Here is a 13,533-nt window from a genome sequence, read left to right as displayed (position 1 = left end):
CGTATACATTCTCTTACATTCACGCTCACTGCAGTCTCCACACAGGTACACACCCACCCAGAACATTCAAACACACACACTAGCACATTTCTTCTCATTCACCCACCACTCAATGACCCATAACACGTGCATGCATAAGACACGCACTTCACATATGCAAAATATACATCACATTTCTTTTGAAGCCTTTGTACCCATTTTACCAGCTTCAGTTCATTGTCTCCTTAGTGCGGCTCACAAACAGGAAACGGGAAGGCAGGAGAGATGCCTGGATCCTGTATATAAGTCACAAGGAAGCTGGAGGAGAAAGGTTTGGAGCTGAACGTGGCATGCGATACGTGCCACATGTCATGGTCCCCTCAACCTACTGAGCGCTTCCTTCCTCGCACTGAAATGCCCGGACCAGCCTGCACCCTGATGGGTGAGGAATGGGCCAGCCCCCCCAGATCTGGTGTGGTGAGGGGGCCCTGCTACTCCAGTGCCCAGGCGCTTCCATTTAAAAAAAAAAAAAAAGAAAAGCTGTCTTTTTTTTTAGTTTTTATTTTACAGGGGTAGCAAGGTAGACCACTGGGTGACACCCCAAATTCCATCCTTGACTATTGCATTAGAGTACAGCTAGGGAGAAAGAGCATATGAGGGACATCATGCTTGTAGATGTTTGGTTATTTGCCCAACCATTGACTGCCCATTCCCACCCAGCCTCTGCCCAAAACACACCCTCCTGGGATCGCTTTGAGCTATCTTTAACAAACCTTCCCATCAAACTTTGCACTCAAAGTGCCTGTGACTTTTTTCAAAGCTGTCTCCTGAAAGTTAATGACTTAATTGGAGTTGTGAATATGCTACTGGTGTAATAAGAATGCCTTAATCTGGTCTACCTTCAGCCACTCGATGTATAAGCACAATTCATATCCTTCACTGAAGTCCTGTTAAAGACCAGCATTGGCAAAGCCAACAGTTTTAGCTTGTGTATAAGTACTAGCCATTTACCAGGCACTATTAGATGCCCAGGTACTTGCACCATTTTGCACCTGCTACCATTGATAGCCAGTTCATAATGCTATGGGGCATAAAGAGAACAGATTGCATTTCTGAAGCAAGGCGGGAGGCCCTTTGGCTACCCATCAATGCCTGCATCGAGTTTCAAATCCTTTCAATAACCCATCGATGCATCCGTAAACCCACCCGCCTTCCTCAGGCAGCACATCTCTAGGAAAACACACCAGCGTTGCTTACGCTCCTCTGCTGCCCTGGCACTCGCCATACCCAGATACACAAGGAAGAGAGACGGTTGGCCCAGCTTCCCGGTTATAGCACCGTCGCTGTGGAACGCTCTACGTCCTCTCTTCCAAGATAAACCCTCATATCTAATTTTCAGAAAATGACTAAAAATCCTGTTTAAGAAGTATATCTAAAGTATCACTCTACCACATATTCTTACTGTCTGTTATCAAACATGTACCAGCGCCGAGATACCTGCGTGTCTGGGCACTGTCAAAAAATGAAATAAATACCAATACATCCAGACCTAGCTGAAGGTTTGTGGAGGCTCCTTTAAACATGATTGTTGGGCGGGCCCCCTGCTGAGAGCGAAAGCAGTCTGAGGTACCCCTGGGTTGCATACAGTAAAACACTAAATTCCCACTAAAGAGCTATAAACTCTTCTTTGTCAGCAATGGGCTGATGTGAAGGAACCAGTGTTGGAAAGCAACGAGGTGATGACACTTCTGTATATCCCATTGGGAGAGAAAACGCTGCTTGTAATGCGAGTGATGCAAAGCACACATTTTAAGCCCCAGAATAAAAATTGAGTAAATGAATAATTTGTCGTGTTACGACTGCTGACTGGCAACTGGGGGCAGTTTATGGGCTCCCCCCTGAGGATCGAGGACCCTTTCATTTGAAAAGTTTTAATGGCCCTGATGATGTCCAGACTATGGCAGTCCTACACAAAAGCCCAAACTATTGGCATTGAAAATGTGTGTTCTGCATTGTTTGGACCTCACCTGGCCATGCAGGTGCATGGAGGGGGAGCGCAGGGGTTAAACGCCCTCTTCACCATGCCCTAGCTCCATCGCTGCCAACTTGGCAAAGGGATGGCCACCCCGCGTTTATATTTCAATGTGGGGATTTATAGGAAGTTGGCTGGTGCTGATCTGAGGTGTCTGCGTGGACTATAGTGGAACAGGCTCCTGCGGATAAATGTTTGTTAGGAAAGATTTCGTAATTGTAGGTAATTTTCCTTCCATGTGGCAACCCCTAAACCTTTTGCTGTTGTTTTTCACCTTGTTCTTGACTTTGCCAGAGAAGTGCAGCCTTCTGCCCCACTCCTCTGGGCTTTCGCTCCTTTCTTACGGGGAAACTGACATGCCCTTAAGACAGTCAGTACCGGGGAACGCTGTTTCCCGTAGTTTCTTTTATCATGTTGCGGCTTTCGTGCAACATGACACAAGAGGGCACTGTAAGCTAAGTTACAGCTCTCTTGGGTCTCTAGCCTTCTACAGGCCCTAGATACTCGTTTAGGATTGTATCTGATCGGTGCAAGTGATTCAGGGACGGGAATGGTGGCAGCGATCGTTTCTTGTGTTTTGAGCTCCTTTTGGCGTTCTAAGCGCGTTTCTCGCCCTTAACCCAAAATGGTGGCCTGGCTCCCAAAATAGCCAGACCATGAGGCTCCTTTGTCCTGTCCGCTGACCGTCTTGCTCCCTTCACCTTCCCCAGGTCGAGCCGACCCGGGGCCTTCCTTATTTGGGCATGTACTTTCCCGCGAAACCCGGATGCTTTCGCGGGTTTCTACATGTCTTGTGTGTGCCTCCAGGATGTGGGCTGGGATGTCTGGTCCCAATACACATCCTGGGTGCCAGAGAGTCTAGGGTGGTGTGAATGCCTGGGACCACCGTGGTCCGTGATTGGTCCACGAATGGTGTGAGTGTTGATGAGCGGATCTCCCATTGGGTCCCCTCCGTTTTGGCGCGAAGGGAACCGTGGATAAGAGGGGGCTGGAAACACCACTACCATGTCGATCTCCTGAGTTCTCACGAACGAAGGAATACAGGAGCCAAGTATCCTGCAACCAAGACGCTGGACCGAGGAATCGCTGGTGACCCGCTGAAGGACTTCTCCTCTGCACTGCTGTCGCCTTGTGAAACCCTTTTCACCTTTGATCGAACCAGAAGGCCTGTACTGGTACTTCGACCCTTGGAACAGCGGGACCAGCTATTCTCGGCATCTTCACCATCTCCTGCCAGTAAGCCTTCGGAAGCGTCTCTGGGCCATCCAGCTGACTGACCAGCTTACATGGGAGTCTTGCTCTGTAATCGCCGCCAGGTTGTGTAGTATTTCGAGTCCTTGTCACTCTCGCACGCTTCGTACACTTGGCGTTCCCAGGTCTGAAGTGAGTAGTGTACATTTGGCTCAGATACACACGGCCGCTCCGTTGCCCTGCTGTGGTAACAAACTGTGCGGGTTTCTTCGATTGGGACGTCTTTTTACTCAACACGACGACGAGGCGTTCCCTGCTCTTCTGAACCTGCCAACTGCTGAAACTGATGCGGAGAAGCCTGGGTCTGCTTGCATCGGGGACCGGTGAGTAGCATAGCTAGGATCTGGTCGCCCTCCTGCAGGAGCCCATTGCTTTTCCCCGCTGTATCAAACAGCACCCTTTTCCGTACTCGCGCTCTGCTTCTGCCCACTGTGGAGGCTGCGCTTGAGTCGCGGAACTTGTTCTTCTTCTTTTGTGCACTAAACTGAACTGCCTGATTTCCCTCAAAGAGCTTCTCCTTTTGCCCGTTGGCACCAGCGCGTGCAGGTACTTTTGAGCACAAGGCTCCACTCTTCACAGGGCTCGGACTTCCATCTAGTTAGGTGCCTCTGAAGGCGAACTGGGTCTAAGCATTATTGCGCACTGCCTGTTTTCCCTCCCTTTTAGGTGGACTACACATTTCGTGCATATAACGCTTGAGACTTGTATTTGTATATATATTGTGTTGATATGGTATGTGTTGGTTTACTATCGTTATATTGTGATTTTCTCGCTACGGTCATTGTTTTAAAGGCCTTGAAATAAATGTGTACATATTTTTAATATAACAACTGTTTGGAGTAGTTTGTAAGTGTTCTCACCCCTCTTGAGACCTAGTCTTGACCGCTGCGATCGCTACCTTGATTGGTCTGGCTCGTCCAGAGGTTACCCTGTTCCAAGTAATTAGGTTGGCCTTCTGAACTTCTGCGCCACCAGGATAGAGTTCAGAAATCCGTCTTAACAATGTTCTGTTAAAAGCTTTAGGAACCAAACAAGAGTCCCTTGAACGCGATCTGTTTGACCACAGGCCATCGTTGTAGATCTTGGAGAACAGAAGAGATATAACCTAAATGGCTTAAATGAAATAAGCAAGTGCCAGCTTTTTGAATATACTGAACTTTGGTTAGTTCCCTCTTATGCGAAAAAAAAGAGTATTAGATTGTGCTTTTCCAGCTAGGGCCCAAGGTCCTTCTCAAACCGCCTGGATTCAAGTTGGAAACATGTACTCTTGAGCTTGTTTCAGTAACCATGCAGAGAGCAGTCCCAAACCACATGCCAAGATTATGAACCGATTTTTGAAAGTGCAGGGCAGAGTCCTAAAGAAGCCAGGCAATAATGATTGCACTCTGGCGGGCTAGCATAAGTCGGAGAGAGCAATCTGCCAGTCAAGGCTGTTTACACATCAAAATGTCAATTTTCTGCACATTGAGTTGAAGCCGGTAAATGGTTATCCATACCCTTTCCCACTCCATACATAGCTTGAAGCAGTCAGTTGGATTGTGATCAGCGGCACCCAGCCGAAGAATGATCAGAGTATCGTCTGTATACATAGAAAATGGCAGATCGAGGAGGTAACTGCAATCCTGGCAGGCCATGTTCATGTCCCAGCTGGTAGCTCCATTTCGCCAGTGGAAGGGCATTTTCTTTTGGACCCTTTGTAAAGAGAAGAACCTAGTCTTCAGAACCCCCTTGTGCAGTTCTCTCGTGACCTATGCGTTTAGAGGATATTCCACTGTGTCACTGCTCGGACATGCTATACATTATTGGACTGTCTTGAAGAGTGGCGCCCTGTACCTTCCTCAATTTTCTATCCATTTGATTAGTCCAGTCCTAACCTCTAGGATTGCCAAGCAAGTGTGGTTCCAGGTGACCTGTACATTCAACCTCCCACTCCTTCCTTTCCACCCCCATGCCCTCCATTACCAGCGCCAACAGTCCATTCTTGACCGAGCTGTGATCCGAAGAATAAGCCACCATAATGCCATGCTTTAACAGCTTGCTCGTTAGATCTGAGATAATGTATGTAATTGAACTTCATAGTCTTTCCCACTGCAAGGACTACATGCAAGCACACACACTATTCTCTTTGTTCTGGGCAGGCCGATACACTGAATTAAGGCCCAACTATCTTGTGATTCCCCATTGTCTCCCCCCCCCATTTCCTCACCAACAACACTTGCACGATCAACCAGACCCTCCATGCCCAGGGAGAACCCAGCAATTCCCCTCCATCTAAGCGTTCGGCCCTTTCTATTCCTTCTCTTTTTCTCTCAACTCCTTTCCAGAAACCCAGACCTAGTTACCCCCTCCATGGGCAGGATAGGTCCTGTAGACTAGAGATATGCCTCTGCACCAGGCCACCAGTACCAGAGTAACTGGTGCAGTGGGAATGACTATTAGTCATTAGATTAGGACTAGTTATCGCAAAATCTGAGAATTTGCAGGGTAGAAAGGAATGGGTTGGGTTAGCCATGAAATAATCTTATTCGAAAGGTCTGCGGAGGAAAAAACGAGTTATTTGAACGAAAATGACTGTTTATATTCTATCGCTGACATTTCTAGCAAACCGCTCCTCCACCCGCTTACTTAACTGTTGGCGCCACACCTCGTCACGTGGCACCGACTCCTCCATCCCTCTGCGACGCCGTTCCCTTCACTTACGTGCATGAGAACTGGTGCCGCACGGTCTTTTTTTATTTTTTCAAACGTTATCCTATCGACACCCCTGTTGCCGTTACAGTGAAGAAGAGTGCGGAGGATACCCATTTTGCCATTGTAGCGAACAAGGGTGCAGGGGACACCCCCACAACCCTTGCTTCCCTTGTTCGCTACAGTGGTGATGAATGGTAGATTTGTTTGAAATGCTCAATTGTACGTCATTTTGGTACAGCCGAAATTCAAACAATTGTATTTTTTTAAAATTTTTGTCTATCTTTTGTAAGGATAGCAAAGGTTGCAGCGACACTGGCTCACAAACCACTAACAAATTCGCCACTTTCCATCTCTCCTGTGTTCAATTTAGTTTCATGGTCGAGGCACCTGGCAAGAACTGGCGGCCGGTCACAGAACACATGTTTAACTGGGCGTCGAAGAGCCTCTCTCCTGAAAAGCCCAGCATTTGGTGCAATAGTTTGCCTTGCTCTGGTACACAGTGTAGCGAGTGCAAAGCTTGGCCTGTGTGTAGACTTGCTTGGGGATAGGCGGATAACCGAAGCCTGCGTGACCCGGATGGGAGCCTTCTGTACACTACAGTCCCACCTCAGTGCCGGGCTTTAACACACATTAGTGGTACTGATGTGGCGAAAGATGAGCGTCTTGTGAGAAACCTACTCTGCTATGGTGCATGTTAATCGTGTGGACCGACCTGTGGTATTCAAACATGTTTATGCCAAGCCCCCCTTGAATAAAACTGCTGCCGAGCCCCCCCCCCCACCCCCCACCTGCTGCTGGGCACCCCTAGATGTAATTGCTGCTTATATTTTCTGGATGAAGTGCACTGTTGTGATACCTTGGTCCTTTGGATGGAGAAGCTTGACCTGAGTGGTGCATTTGGGTGCACTGAGAAGCTTGCCTCACAGTGGTGCATGATGATGGCCCATGCCTGGCACACATTGCCGTAGCCTGCAAGTTGTTTGTAATGTACACCATGTTCTTGCACAAGTTGTCCCGTGCCATCATTGTACAGTGTCACTTTAAGTTCTGTTGGTTGTGTTCCTTTTAAGTTCTGTTGGCATCCAATTTCTGCATGTGTTGAGTCTCCCATGCACTGCTCTTCTATCACTATGCCCAGTTCCTCACATAACTGCTCCGTAAAAAGGGGTCTTGCCCAACCGCATAGCAGGGGCGGAGGGACCCTGCTGCACCCTGGAGACCCGTTGGTCCTTTTAACGTCTGGTATTTTCGCTTCGGGGAATTAATGCAGCACAGTGCATGGTGCACAGACCAATACGTCGGCAGTGCAGTGTGCGAAAAGGGTCCAGATTGCAGCACGTGTGCGGAACTGGAAGACTAGTTTCTAAATGTGTTGCCATCTGCTGAAAGTCGAAATTCAATTGTCACATCATTTAGGATGCATTAGAGCTTTATTTGTAGCCCCATATGCATACTATTGGGTTTATTTTTTTTAAGTGTTCTTGGAAAAACAATATTTATCTTTTCATTTAGGGGTGAAGTAATAAATGGAGGATTTGGCTTGTTATTGGATGGATCTGAAGAGGCGGAGGAGCGAGCTAAAATGATGCTTGGCTGGGACGTCTCCAATGGAGTGAGTAGAGCTCTTCTTTAATGTCTCTGGGCAGTTAGACATTGATGCAGGGTTGTCCAACTCCAGGCCTCGAGGGCCAGATCCATGTTGGGTTTTCAGGGTAGCCCTCCTTCATTTTCATGAGTTAAATTTGCATACAATGTTTCTAAATGTACATTTTTACTCATGAATATTGAGGGATCTCCTAAAAACCCATTAGAACTATTGCCCTCAAGGCCCAGATTTGGACAACCGTGTTGACTGAAAGCTTCAGCAACACATGAAACAAAATAAATCTAGTGCAGACCAACATGAGAACCTTGCAGGGCAACGTGCACTAGAACGCCGCTATCTGATGCAATCTTCAGGAATTCACTCCCACCACCGCTGATACCTCCCCCAGGGCATATCCGCGACACTAAGCAAGCATTATTACTACAACGGCGCAATCGTACATCACTTGGAGCACATCAACAACGGCGCCATCCTCTTGTCCCTCAAGACCTACCTTTGTTGCACTCTTTCACAGAGGCGTAGACAGGGTAGGGCCTGAGCGGGCAAGACCACCCAAAATCTCTAAATGCCCACTCAGCAGCGCACATACCTCCAAACCTTTTGTGTCACCAAGGCGGGTGAAAATACCAGTTTTTCTTTTTGGAGGGTAAGAGGCCATAGAAGTGAATGGGCGTATGAGAGACTTAGCGGCTCATTCAACTGCTTGCAAGGCGGGTGACACCCGCCAAAAGCTGGTGAGGTGAGAGCTATGGCAGCGCTGCGTGGGCATTTGCAGATGTTAATATCAGTATGGTGGGCCCAACTACATTAGCTTCAATCCCCACTTGTTATACAATCCTGGCTAGCCTACGCCTCTGCTCTTTCAGATGTCACTCTCGACCTCTTCATAACTCTTAAAGCCAAAGCGTATGAAGCCAATTCTGTGCATGCCTTCATTTACAAAGCCCCCACACTGAATGCTCCAGCGGCCTTGCATCACGGGCACGAAAAAGGCACACTCCTCCGCTGTTGAAATCTGCCCCTTCTGATGAGAACTCACTGCTATCCAGTTACCACCCAACCACTGCCCTTGCTGGCTTAGATATCATTGCATTGTGTTAGTAATATTGCTAGTATCTCTGATTGCAGGCCGCTTCCTTCAGGCTCACGGGTCAGGGTGCTGCAACCCTCAAAAGAGCCAATATCCATGTCATTGTCTCCGATGGACTCCTGCATGTCCATTCGACTCCACCGATGTGCTGCAGTTCATGAGGGTGATATCCAAACCTTCCAAAGGGACATTGATCAAACCATCCTAACATGGATAACAATAATCAATTGCCTGTCGGCGGCAGCAATTCATAAAGTTGGGGATCCCCTCCAATATCCAACCCCAATCCCCCCCGAAGAGGCTCAAAATGCCCCAACAAGCCACCCTTTCCTCATTGTTCTTCCAATACAGAGTACCCATGGCAGTATCGCATTCATCCATCAAACATGTTTGAAAAATATGCAAACCTTTTTGTAGATGGCCCCGGGCATAATTTTCTAAAGTAATGCACAATATCTAAATTTGAACTTTTGCCTGAATGCAATATTGCACAAGAAGTGTGTTAACAAATGTGCCCATGATTTTGTAATCACTTGTTGTTGTAGTGTCCAGTTAGTAATATTTTCATGTTTTTGCAGATGGCCCGGGCTCCTCTAAAGGAAGCTCATAAACACAATCGCTGTGATCTAGCGCTATAGGGGAACGGCCGCATGCCCCAGGGAGTGTAGTGGATATGCTCCATGCCTTAAATCAGCCACTGATATACAGCTTGATCTGTGTTGGTCAACATTGTAATCAGCCAATAATAACCCCGCTTTCTCCAATACAGACTTGGGTAACCGTCCTCTACTTCTAAAGTGGAATCTGCCCTCCTAGGCAATAACCAGCTCCAAGATTCAATCTTGGAACTCGTCCAGGCCTGTGGGACCTCTCCCCATCCCTCACTGATGATGCCAAACATTTGGCTTTTCTAGTAAATCTTGGCTCACTATCATATACCATGTGATCAAGACATCCCAAATAGAATGATCATTATCACTGTTATCCAAAATGTTTGGCACCGGGATCCATCTTTTGAGCCACCATCCATTGCCTTATCCTCTCCCATATTTATAGTGTAAACTCACTTCTCACTGAGTTGCCATAGACACCCTTGACACCCTGGAAGGAGGGGAAGTGGGATAACAGATCACTTAATCACAAGGCAAATTATATGTGGCCATATTACTACAAATCGTAAGAGCACACTGGCTACCCTTTTGATTGGAATGTTCATTCTAATCTCAAATTGTTGTCTACAAGGTAGTCCACTGTAAAACTGGGATTGTTACAGAGGAGCTGATTCTCGAGCTGCACCACTAACACTTCAAGCTAAGCCTTAAGCTATAAAAGCCCACCTGCTTCATTTATAGAGGTCTGTAAAGATGTTGAGTGGCAGCCATGTTGACTTGCAGCTACATTAAGGATACTGGTGTAGGATTCAATTCATGATCCCAGTCGAAACCCTGGATATGCAGCAAATGCATGCGATTATACCATTGGTGTGTATGTTCGCATCATAATCGGGTTTGCATGCCTGGGAAGCAATTCTAATGGAAAGAATTCCCAATTTAAATAAATGTATAAATGAAATCGCGTTCCTAGAGATGGAAAGCTCCTTCCTATGTCTGTCGCAGAGAGTTCTCAAACATCCTCTACCGACAAATCAAACCGCAGCAGAATTTAGCAGCCTTCTGTGACGGGGTGCAGGGCCATCTGCAGAAGTTCTGCAAGTAACGCCGTTTCCTTCACTTACGTGCATGAGAACTGGTGCCGCAGGGTGACCAGATTCTACCATTAACTTGGAAGGCTTCCTGTTGGGTCAGGAAAAGGTGCCCACGATTGTGCCGGCGTAGCATACCGCCGCATCAGACTAGGGACATGGATAGGGTGCCATTGCTCTTGCTTAGATCAATTAATGCTTCAGAGTATGGGGGAGGATGAGATGTCCCTTACCCCGCCATCTGCCCTTCCAGGACAATAGAACTGTTGGCAATTCAACTCCGATATCTACCCACTGGTTTCTTGTTCAGCCATTGAAAGCTGGGGCGCCCAGAATAGGGGAGTGGGACCAATGACTCCCCTTTTGGATCCTGGTTAATGAACAGGTTGGAGAGCATTACAGGGGTTCCTAGAGCCCACTGCCAAGGCCTGCCTATCCTTAAAGCCCTTGCAGGTCCCCATGCCACTGCTAGCCTTTCTAGTTTGCCAGGCGGCAGGAGAAGCCAGACTTATCGTCCATTGGAAGCCCCCTTAGGAAACCGATGGAGCTATCTGAAGGACTTGCAAACGCTAAAGGAAAGGCTTCCGCTCGTAGCCTATGCCTCCTCTTGGCATTCCTTAGTTTTCACACGCAAGTACGTGGTTTGAACAGGGGAAGAATTGTCACCTAAACTCTTTGGGGAAAGATGTCTCACAGGGTTCGATAGCTCCCAGCTCTAAAGGTGAAGATGATGGTAGTGGAGGGTTGCAAATGCGTAGTTAAGAACCGCCAAGTAGACTGGTATTGTTGAAGTAGCACCTCTCCATGCAAGTTTTTGAATGATTGTTCACCTTGATTCCTTTACGACAGGTGGCCAGGCGCTGCTGGTCCGGTAATAGCAATGCGTACGACACCATTCGCAGAACGATGGAAGAGAACAGCAAGCTCAAGGTGACCCTCCCGTACCATGTGCAAGACGAGCTCCTCCTGCACAATGCCCTCCTGGAGAATTGATCCCTGCATCCCCCAGAAGCATTTGCTCTCTTCAAATAATGGTTCATAAAATAAGATTTTCTCATGTGTGTGTGATGTGATTTTTGTTTTTCTATGATACAGACTCAAGGATACGCAGAAGGTGATGCCACAGCTTGCGCGTGCATCTAGTATAGCACTATAGTTCTTTTTGATGGTTATAGGTGAGGTTCAGCAGCAGTGAAAGGGGCTTTACCCTTGCACAACCCAGACATGGCTTCTTTTGCAATGTGAGCTGGGCCTCTGTCCTTTTTGGTACACGTGGTTATGTTATGTGCAAGGTTCTAATACCGCGCCCTGTTGCCACCTGCGTGCTTTCTTGGTGGTAATCTAAACAATGCTACAGCAAGTGGGAAAGGGTCTTGAGAAGGCAAATATTTGGTTGGTATAGCAACTGCCAACGCTACCGGCTGCCTCATATTATTTTTTTGTCCTGCTGCTTGATGCGAGTCGTGCGTCAGCAGAAGTGACCTAAAACCCTCATATCCCTGAAATGCATGGAATCCCAATCAGTCCAGTCGCTCCTCTATCCAAATCCCTGATCCTATTCTCTGGCACTGTGCCTATAACTCTTTCAGAAAGTTTCTGAAGGGGAGGTGGCTGGATGCGCATTGCTTTTGTGGAACAAACTAGATATGTTTTTGCCCAGAAGAAGCCGCCTGGGTAACACGCAACATGCCTCAAAGGATAAGCACATGAGGCTGCAGTGCACACACGTGGCTTGTCAATTTGCAGACCTACTTGAGTGGAAGCCTTGGGAATTCTCCTCAATGGAAAATCTATAATGGCACGTTTTGAAAAAGCCACTCGGCCTGCCTTTTCAAATGGAGACCAAGTATGTTGTCCCTGCAGGGATCATGACCGTGAATGGTCAGGGGCAAGGTGGTGGTGGTGGCGGCTAGAAGGCTTTGGGCCAATGAGGATGGCCAGAAGGTCACGGGCTCCCCAAGGCCCATAGTGCCGCTCTTACGTGTGTTCATGAGATTCCACAGAAAATTGAGCCGGGGACTAATGTGGTTGCTGATGCTGAAAATGGACCAGTGCCGACGAATGACTGGACAACCACTCCTCCTCCCCGGCCCATGTTCATTACCCGGTGGGAACAAGAGGGATCCCAGTGTCTCACATGGGCGGCACCACAATACACCAATTCCCAGAGCTAGTTCAAGGGTTATTGAAATGTTGTATGAGGGGCTCACTAAGGGCTGTCCTCACATCTCCAGTGGGTTTTCCCCTTCCTACTCAGGCATCCATAAATGCCAAGATGGTTACGAGTGATCTGGAACCCTTGCTATCCAACAGCAGACTGGCTAGTTGTGATGGCCTTATCTAGTGGTCTTCCTCTGGAATTCCCTAGGCAGATCCTATTCAGTGGTCCCACAAGTATAACCATGATCTTTTCAATTGGAAAAGATGCCTTCCAATTACCCAGGCTCCACTTACACGTCCCTCTGATGCCCTAGTATTAATCACCCTAGTCCTCCATCTAGTTCCCTTTTTCCTATTCCTCTACTTGCCCTTCTCACCATCTCTTCTGTCCCTCTAATGTTCTTGTCTATACTCCTTACTTTTACCCTTAGCTCTCTTTGCTACTACTCCCTGTTCTCCTGCTACTCTTCTCTTACACTACACTCGCCCTACTCTCCATGCCCTATTCTACTACATTCTCACCTGACTCTCCACTAGACATGCCTTGCCTGACTCTCCCCTGCCATCTCCTCGGCCCTTGCTCTCCCCTGCCATCTCCTCGGACCTTGTTCCACACTGCCATCTCACTCCCCTGGACTCTTCTCGGCCCCCCATCCTCACTTCCCTGGGCTCTCCTCGGGCCCCCTCCTCACCCACCTGGGCTATCCTCAGGCCCCCACCTAACCCCACTGGGCTCTCCTCTGCACCCCTCTTCACCCACCCCTTGGGTCTCCTTGGGGGCCCCTCTGCCTCACCGCCCTGGGATCTGCTCTGGTTCGCCCCTCACTCCCCTGGACTCTCCTCGGGTCCGCCCCTCACCTCCCTGGGCTTTTCTTTGTCCCTCCTCACCCTCCTAGGCTCTCCCCGGACCTCTCTCCCTCCTGCACTTTCCGCTCCCCCTCCCACTCTGTACTCTTCTCGGCCTCCCTTTCCTTGGGCACCCCCTTCCATATCCTCCCCGTAGATTACCCATATGCTCCTCT

The 13,533-nt window shown here is 48.3% G+C and overlaps 1 protein-coding gene across 1 annotated transcript in view; it reads left to right on the top strand.

Moving 5' to 3' along the window:
• The window catches only part of UROC1 (urocanate hydratase 1), a 482,866-nt gene extending 471,458 nt beyond the window's left edge, over positions 1–11,408 (top strand). Inside the window, exons 19-20 of the mRNA XM_069643013.1 lie at positions 7,466–7,565; positions 11,201–11,408. Of these exons, the coding sequence (XP_069499114.1) occupies positions 7,466–7,565; positions 11,201–11,344 (244 nt within the window). The 3' untranslated portion in view covers positions 11,345–11,408. The remainder of the gene's footprint in view (positions 1–7,465; positions 7,566–11,200) is intronic.
• Positions 11,409–13,533: the final 2,125 nt, after the last annotated feature.

Source organism: Ambystoma mexicanum, chromosome 2p (assembly GCF_040938575.1).
Source record: "Ambystoma mexicanum isolate Mex_15411 chromosome 2p, UKY_AmexF1_1, whole genome shotgun sequence".
NCBI lineage: Eukaryota > Metazoa > Chordata > Amphibia > Caudata > Ambystomatidae > Ambystoma > Ambystoma mexicanum.
The sequence above is the reverse complement of the archived record's forward strand: the minus strand, read 5'-3'. Positions and strand labels throughout refer to the sequence as shown.